The 18,372-nt window shown below is 39.6% G+C and overlaps 1 protein-coding gene across 1 annotated transcript in view; it reads left to right on the forward strand.

The window, feature by feature from the left end:
- DUSP29 (dual specificity phosphatase 29) overlaps positions 1-18,372 on the forward strand; it is a 45,542-nt gene that overhangs the window by 20,912 nt on the left and 6,258 nt on the right. The window contains exon 4 of the mRNA XM_074296764.1: positions 14,667-14,887. Coding sequence (XP_074152865.1) covers positions 14,667-14,887 — 221 coding nt within the window. The remainder of the gene's footprint in view (positions 1-14,666; positions 14,888-18,372) is intronic.

Raw genomic sequence — 18,372 nt, forward strand, 5'->3', positions numbered from 1 at the left:
TTACATGACCCTGAGCAAGCTAGTCACTTACTTTATGGGTCTTGGTCTCCTCAGTCATAAAATAAGGACTAGAGGCCTCTGAGGTCCCTTCCAGCTTAGGTTTATGATCCCAGCCTACGGTGACCTGGGCTTTAGGAAAGTCACCTTGTGGAGGATGCACTGGAGAGGGAAAAAGAGCCGTCTGTGGGCAGCCCAATTAAGAGGTCACTGTGAGAGCCCAGTGAGAGGTGATGAGCTGATGCCCTAGAATGGGATGGAGAGCCACGTATGCAAATGTTGTGGAAGTAGAACTGCCAACTGATTGGATGGAGGGGGGGTGAGAAGTTAGAGACAACTTTGTGAAACTGGGGGGCTTCCTTGGAAGATTTAGATGAACTAATGGGAAGTGAAGGAAGGGGAACAAAAAAACCCCAAAACAACAACAACAACAACAACAAAAAACAATGAACACAATGCCAGTAATGTCCAAGGAAAGAACAGAGCTGGGCGGATGGCAGATGGCGTGCTGGGCTTGGAGTCAACTCACCTCTCCCTTACTAGCTGTGGGGTTCTGGCCTCTTCAAGCCTTGATTTTTCCATGTGTAAAATAGGAATAATACTGCCTACAGTTTGTTTTATAGCATTATATAAATACTAGCTATTGAACAACGACCACAGAGCAATCAAAAACGAATCATGTTAACATGGGCTTTGTCTGCCTCCCCTTGAAGGGTCAGGTCTATTATATTTCCTCTCCATCACCCCACTCCAGTGTTCTCTGCTACTCTGAAGGGGTTGTGAAATTTGTTTTTTTATGTTTTGTTTTTTGGGGTTTTTTGCCATGTACTCAAGCCCCTGCTTAGAGTTTCTTCCTTTAGTGACTGGCACCCAGTTCCATTTAATCACTTAGCATTTCATTAGCATTTACATAGGGTTATCTCCTAGGATGATGTAAACCTGTCCCTTGTTGCCTTGGGGCATAATCGTCCTGTACCACTTTGGTCTTTGGGGAAATCCCCTCGTTATGTATCTTACATGAGGTCCACCAAGTTGAAGCCCTAAGACAGAGCCTTGCTTCTCCAGACCCAGCTCCATCATCCCTGTAGCTCAAGCTCCCTTGTCAGAGGCTTTCTCCCCTCCTCCTAGAACTGAAAAGCACAAAAACAGACTCAGAGCCCAAGTCTGCTTCTTAGGGCCCTCGGACCCATGGGGGGAGAAAGGTGGCCCTCAGGCCTTCCCTCCTTCTCCCTCTCATGTCTGGATATTGGCAGGAAAAAGTGAGAGCCTGTCCTCAGTCAGGTATACCTAAAGCACAGTCAGTTTTAGCTACCCAGCCAAAGGAAATAGGCCGCTGCGGCCGGCTGGTGGGCCGGCACACAATGTCCACACACAAACCAGCTCTCTGGATCCCCAGGAGCAAGTCCCAAGCACCTACCAGGTGGGAGAGGCCATTATGGGTGGTCTGGGCAAGTGCCCAAACCACTGTTCTCTGCGTAAAGTACTTTGAGAACTGGAAAGCACTATATAAATCTGAGCTATTGCACGACTACAAAACAACCAAAAATTAAAGTCGTAAAATTTTAAAGGAAAAGCCTAAAGAAGAGATATAGGGAAAAGACTTCCTTCTACTCTTCTGCAAATGTGGAGGGGTCCATGGGTGTAAAGCATTGTAGATATACTGTTGATTTTTTTTGTGTGTGTACTAAATTAGTTTGCTGATATTTTTTCCTTCTTCCTCTACTTCTTTTATTTAAAAGATTCTTTGCTATTAGAACTCTTAGGAAAAGTGAAGGAGGGAGAATTGCTGCTCAGTCATTTCAGTCATATTCGACTTTTCATGGCAATTTTGGGGTCTTCTTGGCAAAGATACTGGGGTGGTTTGCCATTTTCTTTTCCAACTCATTTTATAGATGAGAGGACTGAGGCAAACAGGATTATTCAAAGGAAATTCAGCTGAGGCAAAAGTAAAAGGCATCAATAAAAATTTATTTTTTAAAAATAAAAAATATATTTAAAAAAATAAAGTTTGAAAGAGGGCTGAGTTCTGGGGAGAAGATAAGTTCTGTTCTGGACATGTGGAGTTGGAGTGATCTGTAGAATATCCATTTTGTCTAATAGGGAGTTGATAATGAGAAACTAGAGCTCTGGAGAGAGACTGGGGCTGGATGTATAGATCTGGGTGCTATGTGCAAAAAAATGATAATTGATCCCTCAGGAACTAATGAGGTCAGTAAAAAGAAGGCCCAGAGCAGAGCCTGGGGGGCACTTAGGGGGTGGGTTTAAAAGATGATGAGCATTTCATCCTTCCCAGTTTTGAATCTGTAATCCTATGATTCTAGCCTTTCTCACAGGCCATTAAGAAGAAATTCAAAATGGCATCTGTAAGGTGCTATTCCATCTTAACATGTGAAGGTATTCACGAAGAGTAATAGCCACACTTGCTACAAAACCTGCCCTCAGTAGAATGTTCAGAAGTTAAATATTCAGCAAAAAAACAGAATTGGGAGGAAATGACCCCAAAATTGTCATGAAAAGTTGAATATGACTGAAATGACTGAGCTCCTGAGTGTTTGCTTTGTAAACACTCGTCTACATATTGTTTCCCTCACTGGACTGCAAGATCTTTGAGAGCAAGACCTGTGTTTTGTCTTTTTGCACAGTATCTGGCACATAGTAAATGCTTAATAAATGTTTATTAAATGAATGGGTAGAGTCCTGAGCTTGGGGTCAGGCAGATCTGAGTTCAAATCTAGCCTCACTGACTTTTAATCACTGACTCAGTTTCCTCAGTGTAAAATGGGGATCATAATAACATCTACTTCCTAGAGTGGCTGTGAGGATCAAATGAAAAAAAATTTGTAAAGTGCTTGGTATGCTGGTATAGAGCAGGGGCTTAAAAAATGCTTATTTCTTTCCTTAAGCTCTTTTCCTCTCCCCCCCCACAAAAAAAAATTTTCTCCAACTCACAGCAAAGTAACAGCAGAAAATTCTCTTTCTAAACCTTATTCCTTCCCTTTACCATACACTTTCCCATTTGGACCTAGCAAAGAAACCCCTAAAGCAGCAGGAAACTGTCTCACATTTTATGTCAATCATGTAATTGCTTCCTCATGATGAAGGTAAATAGGTGCCAGGTATTTTGAGGCAAAGCAGCTGCAATTTCCATCTTTTTCCATCAACCCCCAGCCTCTTAGTTTCAAGTTCATTCATTTATTCCTTTATTCAACAAGCATTTATTAAGCAGCCATCGCTCAGGAGGGACAGGGTACTAGATGTTCTCAGTATAAAAGGTGAAAGGATCTGGAAGTCTTTTTCCAAGAATTTATTGAACCAGAAGTTCCTGGTGACTCACATCCCTAGCCTTTAGCTTAGAGAAGGTCTGTGTCTGCCATTCCAGTCTCAATCAAGGGGGGATAAGTTCTCCTTCCCCCTCTAAAAAAAAGGCATTGTTCCAAGATAATTTTTTTTTACCCTTCTCAGAATTATAGGATGGGTCTCCACAGCAGATAATGTTGCCAATATTTAACTATTACTCAGTTAATTGAATTAATGAAGAGAGCTCATTCAGATTGGTCAGTCTTTAAGGTGATTTAGTTTGACGATCAATGTATAGCCAAAGCACATTAGTTAAAGACTATTTAGTAAGCCAATCTGAATTAGTCAAAAGATTGAATTTCTGAGCATATTCTCAAAGAAATCAAGTTTAATTACTTTCCAGTAACTCAAAATTAGATAAACAAAGAGTAGATTTCTGGAGGTCCCCGGCTTGACTTTAATAATAATTGAATAAGAATGATTTGTAATTAGCATACCCATTTATGCTTCAAAAGTGTTTGAAAGCTGTTTTCTTAGATAATTTAAGCATTTTCCCTTCAATTTTGTTCATTCAGCTTAGCAAGGCTTTTTGTTACTGGTAATGTATAAATGGAAATAGTGACCCAGGCCAGATTTTGTGTATTTTCCAGATCCTCCATTAATGAGGTTTGACTGATAATTGTCAAATCTACTCTTTCTTCTGTGCAATATAGACACATCCAAAATGACAATGCCTATAAGGAACAGGGAATCAGTAGGGAGCAGTGAAGAGAGCACAGGACTTGGAATCCAAAGTCCTGCCTCCAAATTTCAGTTCTGCCACTTTCTACCTCGGGCAAGTCTTTTATCACTTCGACCTCATTTTGCTCATCTGTAAAAGGAGGGAGTTGGAATAGATGACCCCTAAGTTTCTTTCCAGCCCTGAATAAATGAGGAAGGTAAATATTTAATAAACACTTGCTTTTGACTAAGCACTAGATTAAACATGTTGTAAAAACTATGCAAGTGAGACAATCTCTTCTCCTTAGGAGCTTATGTTCTAATTAGGGGAGACAACTCATGTGGATGGCTGGTGACCAGAAAAGAGCATTTGGCTCTGAAAATATGAGAGATGGTGAGTGGATCCACAAGGGAGTGGAAATGATGTGCCCTTTCCAAGATCAATAGTATATTGATGAGATTCTTGCTCTCAGAGCAAGAGGAGCAGCAAAGTAGATGGTTAGCATTGAGAAGAGGGATGGGCTCTCAAGCCAGATGCACAGGAAGCTTGGTATGGTCTGGGGTTGGCTAAACCTAGCAGACTTTGTGAGATTTTGGTCCCTTATTTGCCAATCAGGACGATATGGCTCCAGGAAGAGATTTTCAAAGCTGTATCCTGCAATGAAGATGAGTTACCCAGTTCAGATGGCAAGGATTAATTGAGTTCCATTTTTGCTCCAAACCAGCTCTTGCAGGCTCTGGATTTTGGGATCATGGAAGGACTGCAATGCACTCAGAGAACTGGCCACATCACTTGCCTCCCAGTTGACCTACCTTTTAGGAAAAACTCCCATTCCTTTTCCTCGGTCTTCCTTTCTCATGCAGAAAGATGTCCAAGTCATAATTCCTGTGCCATACGCAGAGAAGAAGCATGATTATACAGGTCAGCCAGAAATAGGTAATTTAAGTATAACAGAACAAAGAAACAAATATAGCCCTTTAGGAGAGGGGAAAGCGAATCCTCTTTCTTGGCAAAAATACCAATAAGAGTTTGCCATTTTCTTCTCCAGCTCATTTTTACAGGATGAGAAAAGTGTCCAGAGTCATACACATAGGAAATGTCTGCTTCTGGATTTGAACTCAGGGCCTCTTGACCCAGTTTAGCACTCTATCCACTGTGGCAGCTAGCTGCCCGTGTTCATTCATTACCAGAAAAATAAAAACCATCCATTTATTTAATTAGGGAGAATGGCAAAAAGGAGATTAGATAATTCTCAAACTACTAAACCAAGAACAAAAAAGTAAAAAAAAAAAAAAAAAAAAAAAAAAAAAAAGCTCATTTACTACTTTGCTAGGGTGCTTGAATTTGAGCCGTTTTAAGGAGCAAATATATATGTAGGCAAAAATGCTGACAATTTAACGCACTGATGTTTAACTCACTAGGAAGTTAAAAGCTTGGATTATAGACCTTTGATGTCTGAGGTTGACGTGGCTACATCTTAATGATTTTACACAGCACAACCAGCACAAGTGTTTAAGAATGCCTGAGAGCATCAGCAGACTTTGTGCCATTCTAGCTGACTTTTCCAATGAACACCATGGCATAAAGCCGTATAGCGTGTTCATGGCGTGGCTAAGCCCACGTGCCCTGATTCTCCTATACTTTTAGAGAATACTTTCAAATCAGACAATCATCGTCGGAACGAGGGCGAGAGGAGAATGTGAGACCCCTGGCTTAGGAGAGGAAGTATGGTGCTGCAGAAAGCATGTGGAGTTAGTGGGATGAGATTTAAGACCAGGTATGTCCCCTCACATAAATTACTTAATTTTTTAGGTCCCATTTTCTCATTCAAAAATTAAGAGGAAAGGGTCTCGATAGCCTTTTTAAGGTTGTTGCTAGGTCAAGCCCTACAATTTTCATGTAGTTCATTTCTGTGACAAATCAAAACTTGACCCCTGTCAAAAGCAATAGACTCAGTGGCTACTTTTAACTTTTAAAATAATTCTTCCTTTTTTCTCTGATTCATCTCATCCTTTTCCCCCGTCTTATTTTTCTCCCCCTGCTTCTCCTCCTCCTCCTCCTCCTTTTTATTCCCTGACACTATTCTAAGTATGATAAAGTATCATTTAACCCATCCTCTACAGCATCAAACTTAAAAGCATATAATGTAATGTTAAATTGTTTTGCATGACTAAAGAATAGGATAGTATTTAATAAAGTATGATTTGTTCAGGAAACATACTAAGAACACATAAAAGGAAAGAAAACCGTCTTCCAGAAAACTAACAGAATTATGGATCAAAGATAGAACTTGAAATAGAGACTAGCTGAAAAGTCGGGAGCTAGGTTTTTCCCCTTCAAATAATAAGTTTATGGCCAGGACCATTGTACAGATAAGTCATTCCAAGTGATCAGAATCAGGAGGTCTTTGAAAAATAAATCACAAATAAAGTCAAATCTAAACAAATAGAATAACACCAATTGTTCATGGATAGGCCAAGCCAATATAATAAAATGATAAATCTATTTAATTTATTTGTTCAGTGCTATACCAATCAAACTACCAAAATTATTTTACAGAGGTAGAAAAATAATAACAAAATTAATCTTGAAGAACAAAAGATCAAAGATATCAAAGGAAATAAGGAAGAAAAATGCAAATCATGATGGCCTAGCAGTATCACATCTCAAACTATATTGTAAAGCAACATTCATCAGAGCTATCTAGTACTGACTAAGAAAAGATCGATAGATCAATGGAATAGATTGGATACATAAGACCATAACAAATGACTCTATAAATCCAGCATTTGATAAACCCGTGGACTCCAGCTTCTGGGTTAAGAACACACTATTTGACAGGAAAAACTGGAAAACAGTATGGCAAAAACTAGGTTTAGGCTAACATTTTACATTATATTCCAAGATAAGATCAAAATGGGCACATGCATGATTTAGATATAAAGGGTGATATCATAAGCATATTAGGAGAGTATGGAAAATAAAACTGATAAATACTGGAGAGATGTGGGAAAACTGGGACACTAATGAAATAGGTAGAGTTGCAAATTGATTCAATCATTCTGGAGAACAATTTGAAACTATGCTCCAAGGGCTATAAAACTACATACCCTTTGATCCCAACTGCTAGGTCTATATCCCAAAGAGATAACAAAAAAGGGAAAAGAATCTACATAAACAAAAATATAACAAGTCTTTTTGTGGTGGCAAAAATTGGAAATTCAGGAGATATACATCAATTGGGGAATGGCTATGAATGTAAAGGAATACGTTTGTGCTATAAGAAATGATAAGCAGAAAAACTTGGAAAGACTTAAATGAACTGATGTTGAACTAGGAGAACATTGTACGTAGTAATAGCAAGATTGTGCAAAGATCAGCAGTGATAGACTTAGTTCTTCTCAGCAATACATTGATCCGAGACATTTCCAAAGGTCTGATGAGGGACAATGCTTTCAGAGAAAAAACTGATGGGGTCTGAATGCAGATTGAAGCATACTATTTTTACTTCCTTTGTCTTTTTTCATGATTTTTATTCCTTTTTGTCTATTCTTTATGGAAATGTCTTATGGAATATGGAAATCTGTTTTATATGATTGTTATCACAATTGTTTTTAGGGAAGGAGTGAAAGGAGAGAGAAAATTTGGGACTCAAAATAAGAATGAATGTTATTAAAGATTGTTTTTACATGTAATTGGAAAAATATAATGTTTTATACTATAAAAGGGAAAAAAAAGTGAATGAATTGCGAGAATAATGTTCTACTCACATATAGTAGCTCTTTTCTAGTCTATACCAGTGGGCATTGGAAGAAAGCTTTCCTAGAAGAAAATAAGATGAAATTGAGTGAAGATAAATTTAAAGTTCCATATGTGGATTTTAAAAACAGTTTCATAAGTCCAAGTTGTTTAGTTCATGTGAAAAAAGAGTTGAAAGACTAACCGCAATTCTAGAGGATCCACAAGAAAGCATTCTACTCACTTCCTGACAGAGAGATGAAAGATTCAAAGTACAGATTAAAATACATTTTTTGTTTTTTTTTATAATAGCTTTTTATTTTCAAAATACATGCAAAGATGGTTTTCAACATCCACTCTTACAAAACCTTGTGTTCCAAATTTTTCTCCCTCCCTTCCTTCCTCTCCCCTCCCCTAAGACAGCAAGAAATTCAATATATGTTAAACATGTGCAGTTCTCCAATATATGTTTCCAAATTTATCATGGTGTACAAGAAAAATCAGATCATGGTGTAAAAGAAAAATCAGATCCAAAAGAAAAAAATGAGAAAGAAAAACAATAACAACAAAATAGGTGAAAATACTATGATACATATTCAGTCCCCACAGTCCTTTCTCTGGATAGAGATAGACAGTAGAGGCTGTCTCCATCACAAATCTATTGGAACTGGCTTGAATTACCTTATCGTTGAAGAGTCAAATGCATGACAATTGATCATTACATAGTCTTGTTGCTGTGTATAATGTTCTCCTGGTTCTGCTTACTTAGCATCAGTTCATATAAACCTCTCCAGGCCTTTCTGAAATCATCCTGCTGATTATTTCTTATAAAAATAATATTCCATAACATTTATATACCATAGCTTATTCAGCCATTCTCCAAATAATGGGCATCTATTCAGTTTCCAGTTTCTTGACACTACAAAAAGGGTCAATTTAAAAAGAAAAGAAAAAGAAAAAGATCTTCCTGCGGACCAAAAGCTCAATATTAGTCGGTAGTAGTGTAACATGGCATGAACTAAGCTACATCAAGAGTGCTCTGGACAAAGAAAGTGATAATCTCATCATCATCTTCTCTGGTCAGATAATAGCCGGAATATTCTGTTTTGGTTTTGCCATCACATTTTAGGAAGGAAAGATATTAAGAAGGGGTGCATGGAGAGAAAAGAGATCAGTATTGAGGAGAGATTGGTGATAAAGCTATATTAACTTTGGTTAAAGGAATTGAGATGGAGGGAATAATTACCCTAGAAAAGAGAAGACTTTAATATTGTGGGAAAGAGATTAGAACTGTTCTTCTTTGTCCAAGAGGAACTAAGTAGGAGCAATGCTTGGAGGGAGCAGAAGACAAGATTAAGTTACAGAAAAGAAAACGTCCTGACAAATTATTCCAAAGTATAATGGGCTTTCGTGGCAGTTTCTCTGTCATTACAGGTCTCCAAACAAAGCCTGAGTTGATGCTAGGATTTGGATATTTGAAGACAGGATACCTTTTAGCTAGGGATGAGGCAAGAGGTCTACTGAGAATTTTTAGAATCAGGTGATCTTTTGTGTCTCAACTTTTTCTTTGTGTAAATAAATATGAACCTCAGTACTTCGAGAATTCAACTCAATTCAACAAATATTTGTCCAATACCTACTTTGTGTGAGGAGAGGAAACTCAATCCCTTTGTTGAATCATTATCCATGTCCTGTTTCCTAAATTTGCAGGTCTTACAAGGTTCTGTCCTTGACCCTCTGTTTTCCTTACACTCTTTCTCTTAGTGATCTCCTCGCTCATGGAATCAATGCTAATGTCTACATCAATGACTTCCAGACTACATATTTAGTCCTGGTATCTTTCCTATCATACAATGTCAAATGTTTGCCAGAAATCTCCAGCTAGATATCCTATAGACATCCTAAACTCAACATTTCCAAAATGGCGTTTACTAACTATCTCCCAGCTGAAACTTACTCCTCATCCAAACTTCTTTTCTGGAGGGAACTCTCATCCTAAACCTAGGTTCAAATCCTCAAAATCATCATTGACTCTTTTCTCTCTCTCATCTTCACTTATCTCCTGAATATTTTTTAAAAAGTTTTATTGATATGTTTTGTTTTTAAATAATAAACATGCATTTCATGAGAGGTCTCCTGTCATACAGTAAAACAGTGAAGTAAAACTAATAGTACAGCGACCTCATCTAAAAGCACATGAAACATTTCATATTTGTAGCACTCTCTCCCCACCTCTCTAATTGAAAAAAAATAGTTTATCTTTCCCTTATTCCCCATTCCACTGGAGGGAAAAAAGAAAATCAAATCTCTTGTATGAAAAATGCACAGTCAAGCAAAACAAATTCCCTCATTGGTTATATATAAAAATATGTCTCCTTCTACACCCTAAATTCATCCTTCTCTGTCATGAATATTATGTTTCATCAGTAGTTTTCTAATCATGAATGGTCATTGTATTAATCATCATTTTTATAGTTTTCAAATGTTTGTTTTTTCAATGCTATTGTTATTTGGTAATTGTTTCCCAGGTTCTGCTTAGTTCATTCTTTATCACCTTATTAAAAGTCCTTAAAATTATTCATTTTTGTAGCATTGGTGTAATAAATTATTCTGCTCCTGCTTACTTGATGCTGAATTAGTTCATTCACGCCTCTTTGAAATAATCTGTTTCCTCCTTTCTGATAGCACCATAGTACTTTATCACACCCCTGCTTTCCACATTTTGTCATCTGCCCATTCTCTCTGCCTGCCTCCTCTCCATTACACAATCACCACCTCATTTGGGCCTTCACCATCTGCCATCTGGAATTAAAATGGCTTTATCACTGGGCTCTAGGCTTTCTAGGCCTTTGCTCTCCACGTAGCTGCCGAAGCATTCCTGTTTGGATGGGTCATTTTTCTGCTCAAAAACCCGAGACTTATCATCTCCGGGACAAAACACAAACAGCACTTGAAGCTCTTTCTAAACTATAACTTACCTATTCCAGACTTACTATAGATTTCTCCCCTTTATAGAATCAACATTTCAGTCAAACTGACTCCCTTGTTGTTCCCCAAACCCAGCATTCTGCTTCCAATCTCTTTGCCTTTTTAGGGCTCTCTGCCTCCCATGCCTGAAACCCACCTGATTCTCAGCTCTTTCTCCTAGAACTAATTTCCTTCAATGATCAGCTTAGCGTGCCACTTTTTATGGGGAACCTTTCCCAATCCCCCTTGTTGATAGTATCACCACCTTTCTCAAATGATCACATATGTACTTAACCTATAAATATGTCTTAATTTAAATTATGTGTAATTTAAATTCCTTAAGGTCAGGGTCATTTTTTTGTTTTGACTTTGTATTCTTAGTGGTTAGCTTTGTAACCCAATCCTACAAGCATCTATTCTTCTTCTTCTTTTTTTTTTTCCCCTTTTTCTTTGCAATCTTTGGTAAAAGGGAAGGCATGTTGAGTAGGGGAGGGGACAAGATTATATTTGAAAACGAATGCAGTGGTGCAGTGGATATAGTGCTGGCTTTGGAGTTGGGAGAACCTAAGTTGATATCCAGCCTCAGGCACTTGACACTTACTAGCTATGAGATCCTAGGCAAGTTACTTAATCCCAATTGGTTTGGGAAGGAAAGGAAGAAAAGAAGAAAGGAAAGGAAGGAAAAGGAGGAAAGAAGGAAGAGAAGAAGGGAGGGAGGAAGAAAGAGAGTGAGGGAGGAAGGAATGAAAGGACAAAAACAAAAAGAAAAAAAACTACTGGCTAAGTTGATATACTGAATATATAATAGCCCCTATGTAACTGGAGAGGAGTGGACGGATTTGAGATTAAAGTAAAATCAATAATAATTGGCAAGTGATTGGCCATAATAAGGGATTAGAGAGAAGGAAGAATGACTTGGGTTATGATTCTGAGGATACATTGATGTCCTCAACAAAATGAAGAAACTTGGAGAAAAAGAAAGCCCGGGGAGAAGATAATAATTACTGTCTTGGACATGTTGAGTGGGAAATGTCTATGGGATGACCAAGTGGAGATGATCAGCAGGCAGTTGAAGATGCAGTGCTCAATTTTAGAAGAAAGAGTAGATCTGATCCAATTAATTTGGGCTATCTGTATAGAGGTGATACACGGGTCCACAGGAGCTAATACATTTCAATATAGAAAGAAAGAGACCCAGGACAGAGATCTGGAGGTCACTCATAACAAAGGGGTCAGGAGATGCATGATGATCCACAGCAAAGGAAATTGGGAAAGAGTAGTCAGAGGAGAGGAAAACCAGAAGAAAACAATATATTTTGGCACCCTGGGACAAATGTCTCATTGCCTTTCATTGCTAAGGCTCTATCTAGTATTGAGGGTTGTCAGAGCAGGAAGAGCAAGAGGGTGCGAACCAAAGGGGTCAAAGATAACATTGAACTGATTGATTACTGGGATTCCAAAGAGAGGAATATTAGACCACAGCATGAGTGAGCAACTGAGAGACCAGAATAATGGAGCGGCTATAGTTTGTGGAGAAAAGAATAAATCTGGAAGGAGTAGGGCAGAAGGAGAGGGAATTTGCGAGTCCAAAATCATGGCAGCAGCTCAGTTACACAAAACAGTGATTGGGTGATTGAGATAAAGCAAAGCTATAGGTGCTGGGAATTTGGAGAAGAGGAGGAACTGTTTGATTCAATGCAGGCATTTCTAAACTAGCAAGTGGTGAGTCCATTGAATTGGAAAACAGAACAGAACAGGACCCAAATTTAATTAATTTAGGTCACTGGAAGAGCATAGAGGACTCCCCTTGAAGCCAGTCTAAGTCTCCTAATCCCACATTTATCAGTTGAGCTCACAGAATCATACATAGAAATGAAAGGACCTTCGGAGTCATTTAGTTCAACCCCTTCATTTTACGGATGAGGAAACGGAGGCAGGTATGGTTATATGACTTGCCCAGAGTCACACAGTAAATATCTGAAATCAGATTTGAAGTCAGGTTTTTCTTCCTCCAGATGCTCACCCTCACTCCTGTAATAAGTAGCTCATTTGAATCCAGTTCTTCTGACTCTGAATTTATTTGTCTTTCTTCCTGTGAAATCCCTCTTTTTAAGACCTCACACAGATTCCCATCCCTTCAGGGATGACCCTCCCAGAGGAGCGTAGTTTCTCCTTCCTCGCTAGCGTGATAGCGTGTGTCCAGCCTTTCCGTTTGCACTGGTCTCCCTCTCCTTTTTACCTGCTGTTGCTGTGAGTGTCCTTTCTCTGTTAGCCTGAACACTCCTGCAGAGCAGGGTCCTTCCATCTCAGCCTCTGTATCTCCCCCAGGCTCTGGCACCCCCAGTGCCTTGAACGTAGTAGGCACTTGGTACATACTTGTTCCATTCATGACCCAAATGTGACTACATCCAACACGACATTCATCATATATGTGACCCAGTCTTTGACACGACCCTTTGACATTCACCAAACTGCTATTTATAAGATTGAAATGCAATTGCTGAAGCCTGCTTTAAGATTTTATGATTTATAGGATCTTTCTTTTCATGGACAGCTTAGTCCCATTTTTCCAGAGTTCTACTACAAAGCAGCCCATTGCTTGCTCAGTGAATTGCATGATATTAGCAGGGGTTTTAATTAAGCGCAGATCTATGACCTGAAAACAAAATTATTTTATTGTTTGTTGCATATACACTTAGGGACAAATCTAAACAATGAAAACCAGGTTTCCTAAGAAGAAAAATTAAAAGCAGAAGAGGAGCTCCATGGACCCTGCAATGGAGCCAAGATCAGGCCAGAGGAAATCTGGCAGGGCCCATCCTTTCCTTGGGCCACCGTTTTAATCATCTGTTTGCAAATATCTTTAAATGCTCAGTGAACGCTATTGTGTTCCTTCTCATGTGAAACATGCTACTCCCTGGAACCCACTCTGATGGAAGGGGGAGAAGAAAGTCAGGGATCAGGCAGCTGGGATGAAAAGGGACCCCAGAGAGGGGAGATGGGTCCCACTAGCATAGAAAAGAATCTATGCAGCAGCCCTTGTCCATTACTGGCCCCCAAGACATCCATTGAATAGGCTGGTCTTGCAATCTACATGAAGTTGCTTCCTACTCTAGAGTTAAGAAAGAGCTGTTTCACTGGATTGGCTAATTTGTTATTCACATCAAATATTTGGTGTTTTGGAGGAAATTGTTGTACTCAAGAAACTTGTAATTACAGGAATTTTCCAAGGATACCTAGATTAAAAATACTTTGAATGGAAACACCATTCAGTACATGAACACCAAAGTTAAAAAAATAAAATAAAATAAAACATTGATGAGAGAAAGCAACCAGGATCTTGAAAGACTGGAGTCTTCAAATGAGGACCATTTGAAAGAAATGGGGATGTTTTCTAGAGAAGACTTAGATGGGGGCACTACTTGAAGGTGTGTTCTGTGTAGCCCTAGAAGGGGGAGCGAAGAACAGCAGATGAAAGTTGTAACTGGCAAACTTGTACTTGATGTAAGGAAAAGCTTCTTAATAGAGGTGCCCATCTGTAGGATCAGTCAACAAGGATTTATTAAGAACTGCATATAATGTGGGGCAGTTAGATGGCCCAGTGGATAGAGCACCAGCCCTGAACTCAAATCTGATCTCAGACACTTAACACTTCCTATCTTTGTGACCCTGGGCAAGTCACTTAACCCCAAATGCCTCAGGAAAAAAACAAACAAACAAACAAACAAAAACTATATGTTTTGTGCCAAATACGGTGCTTAATTTCGAGGAGACTGGGTGACATTGATTTCCTGGAAATCTCTTTCCAGGATAGACCTAAATGCTGAGTCTGTGGAAACCACGGAACTATGCTCTGGGTCTGATTCTTCAGTTATTGGGGCCTGAGGAGTTGCTCCTTGGAGCTGCAGAGAGTAATTCACATCATCTTTTACTGTTGTCTTAACAGAGCCACAGCACTAGACCGGTACAGCTTAGAGAAATCTGGCTTTACCCACATCCTGAACGCTGCCCATGGCCGATGGAACGTAGACACGGGCCCGGAATACTACAGAGACATGGCTATCAAGTACCACGGCGTGGAGGCTGACGACCTCCCCACCTTCAACCTCAGTGAATTCTTCTACTCAGCTGCGGAGTTTATTGACATGGCGCTCCAAAGTGACAGGAGTAAGGAGAAAGGCCAGGGGCCATCAGCTCTCAAAGTGCAGTGGGTGCCATGGTGGGGAATTGCACAGGCCGAGGCAGCCAAAACGCAGGGGAAGGTGTCTGTAAGCCAGGGATGACTGAGCGGGTCAATGGCTGGGTGGCGAAGCTGCAAATATGGCAGCCGCTGGGGGGGAGCTGGGGGGTGGAGGATGAGATGCTGTTTATCCGGCGCTGATAAATAGCAGATTTAACTCGGAACATAAGGTTCTGCCTCAGCCATCTCCAAGACAGCAGGGGCTCATGAGCACTGACAGAAAATAGCTGGAAACATTAATGTCTCTTTAAGTTCCCAGTCTGATGACTGAAATTTGTTATTCGCTGACCTCCTAGCAGCAGGGCATCTCTCCAGAGTTTTAAGAGCAGTTGTTTAATCAACAAAATCTGGACCCAAGGCAACTGGCAGGCCGTTAGTTCTGGTGTGGGGAAAACGAAAGGTGGCTTAAGTGGAGAAACTTCAAGTTTTTCTGCTGACTTTCAAAACCCTTTTGTACCTAAGGGATCTTCCTAAGTGCCAGCCACCTTTTCTATACCCAACCAATTCAAATTGTGGAAAGCAGTCAGCCCCCTTGCCTTCTTCTAAGACATCCTGGATGGAATGCCTTTTCTTTTTTCTTCAAGGTTTTGTTTTGGACTGCTAATGCTCAAGTTCCCAAATCAGAAAGCATTGACTGAGTATTTACTATGTGCTAGGAGATGCGCTAGGCACTGAGGGCATAAAGAAAAATAAAATTCACCCTTGCTTTGAGAGATTTTACATTCTAATGGTGGAACACAAAAAGTACATGAATTAGTACATACATGATTCACACAGAAAGATTGGAAAATGGCATAAGAAGGAAAAGCACTAATAATTAGAGGTAGTGGGGGTCAAAGGGGACCAGAAAGGACCTCCTGTGGGAGATGGTGCTTGAATTGTCTTAAAGGAAGCCAGAGATTCTAAGAGGAAGAGATCAGGAAGAACATTCTTGGCAGAGGGGATGGGAAAAGCAGAGGAGGTGGGAGGTGAAGCATTATATCTGACATGAGTGGGCCAGTATGATTGGACTATGGGGGTTGTGGAGGTAAGTGATCTATTAAAAGACTGGAAAGATGAGAGGGAGCTAGACTGTCAAGATCTTTAAATAGAGGAGCTTATATATGATCCCAGAAGGAATAGTGAGGCACTGGAGTTTATTGAGTGCAGGAGAAGGGTGATAGGGTCAGATTTATGTTTTAGGAAAATCATTTTGGCAGCTGTGTGGAGCTGTGTTTGGAGGGAAAAGAATTGCAATTGTCTAGGCAGGAGGTGATGAAGGCCTAAATTGTGTGAGTGGAGAGAAGAGGATATATATTTTTTATTTTAAATTCATCTATTTGTTAGATTTTGTGTTCTGGACTATCTCCCTCCTTCTGTCCCATCCCAAAACTGCACTAGAGAAGGCCAATATTTGACAAAGCTATATATGAGAAACTGTAAAATACTTCCACATATCAATTCTTTGTTCAGAGGTGGATAGCTTCTTCCTTCCTAGGTCCTTTATAATTTATATGAATATTCATCTTAGAATAGTTTAGTTATTCAGTTAGTCTTTGAATATTATTGCTCTTACTGTATACAGTATTGTCTTGGTTAGGCTTATTTCACTCTGGGCATAATTCAAGATTGCTCTCCAAAATGGTTGGATCATTCATAATTCTCCCAATTTTTCCACATGCTCTCCAAAATTTTTCATTTCCCTCTTCTATCATTTTAGCCAATCTGATAGATGTGAGATGACATTACAAGTTGTTTTAATTTGTATTTCTCTAATCAATACTTTATTTAGAGCATTTTTTCATATGATTAAATAGCTTTGATTTTTTTTTCTTCTAAAAAACTACCTTCCATAACTTTTGACCATTTATCAATTGGGGATGACTCATATCCTTACAAATTGAACAAAGATATAATTATCTATAAAATTCTCTCCCCTCACCAAGATTTAGCAAATGGTTAGATAAGTAATATAATCAGTAAGGATAAGTGGTGAAAGATGACATCAAGATTGCAAACTTTTGTGAAATTTAGAAGGAGTAAAATTGGGGGGCAAAGACATGGTCTCTTTTGGACATACTGAATTTATAGAATAACCACTTAGAAATGTCAGTGCCAACTGTCAGTGACATGGAACTGAAGCTCAGGGGAGACGGGAGGGATGGATAAATAGATATGAGCATCCTCTACATAGAGACGATAATTGAACTCATGGAAGCTAGTGAGTTTGCCAAGTGAGAAAATGCAGGGAGAAAAGAGGTTCTAGGATCAATCTTTGGGGACATCCACAATTGGTGGGCATGACATGGATGAAGACCCAGCAAAGGAGACTAAGAAGGGGCGATAGGGCAGGCAGGAGGACAATGCAGAATATTCTCATGAACATCTAGAGAAAAGAAAATAAGTATTCAGGATGGGAGAGCGTGTTCATTGGTGCCAAATGTTACTGAGAGGAGAGATGAGGACTAAGAAAAAGCCACCAGATTTTGTAGTTAAGAGATCCCTGGTCACTTTGGAGAAAGCAGTTTCAGTTGGATGATGAGATTAGAAGTTCAGAAGAGAATGAAAGGTGGTCCTGAGCACACTTGGCTTTTTCCAAGGCAGCTGATTGAGAAGAAGAGTGAATTATAGGATGATATTTGGTGCACATAGTGAGAACTAGTGATTCCAACATTCCTTCTAAATTAGGCTTGGAAGAAGATCACAAATGGGGCTTTACCATAGCTGTCAATCCATGCAAAGGCCTCTGAGCATGTTGGGTTTATCAGTATAAGTCTAATAATTATAAGCAGAGCTCAGATTCTATTCACTTGCCTCACCAGTGAGTCCTAATGGCTACATCTCTCTCTCTCTCTCTTTTTTTCCCCCCCTGAGGCTGGGTTAAGTGACTTGCCCAGGGTCACACAGCTAGAAAGTGTTAAGTGTCTGAGACCAGATTTGAACTCGGGGTCCTCCTGAAGTCAGGGCTGGTGCTCTGTCCACTGCGCCACCCAGCTGCCCCATGGCTACATCTCTTGGTGAAGATGTCACAACATTGAGAATCTCAGTTACTTAACCTGTTCATCATCATATAAAAATGGGATCTAGCACCTAAGGCAGCCAGAGAACCCTCATGGCTGGCTTCATGTTGGGAAATCTGTGATCTAGAGCAGTGAGGGCTTTCATATAAAGTGGGTGTGAGGTTCCCCAATCCCAAAGAACACCTGAGTGGTACCAACATTAGTAGTGGGTAAAATCACACACAATTTGCCACATTTTCAGTAGCACAATGAGAATACCACAATATATCTGAAATTGTTAGTACAGAGCTAAACATCTATAACTGCAGATCATTTCTTTAAGTATGAGTGAGAGCTTTGGATCCCTATGCAGAATCAAAAATCTAGAGGCTGAGGAATTTAAATAGAAGAAGGCTTCTTGGCCTTTTTTGTTT

Source organism: Sminthopsis crassicaudata, chromosome 2, assembly GCF_048593235.1.
Source record: "Sminthopsis crassicaudata isolate SCR6 chromosome 2, ASM4859323v1, whole genome shotgun sequence".
NCBI lineage: Eukaryota > Metazoa > Chordata > Mammalia > Dasyuromorphia > Dasyuridae > Sminthopsis > Sminthopsis crassicaudata.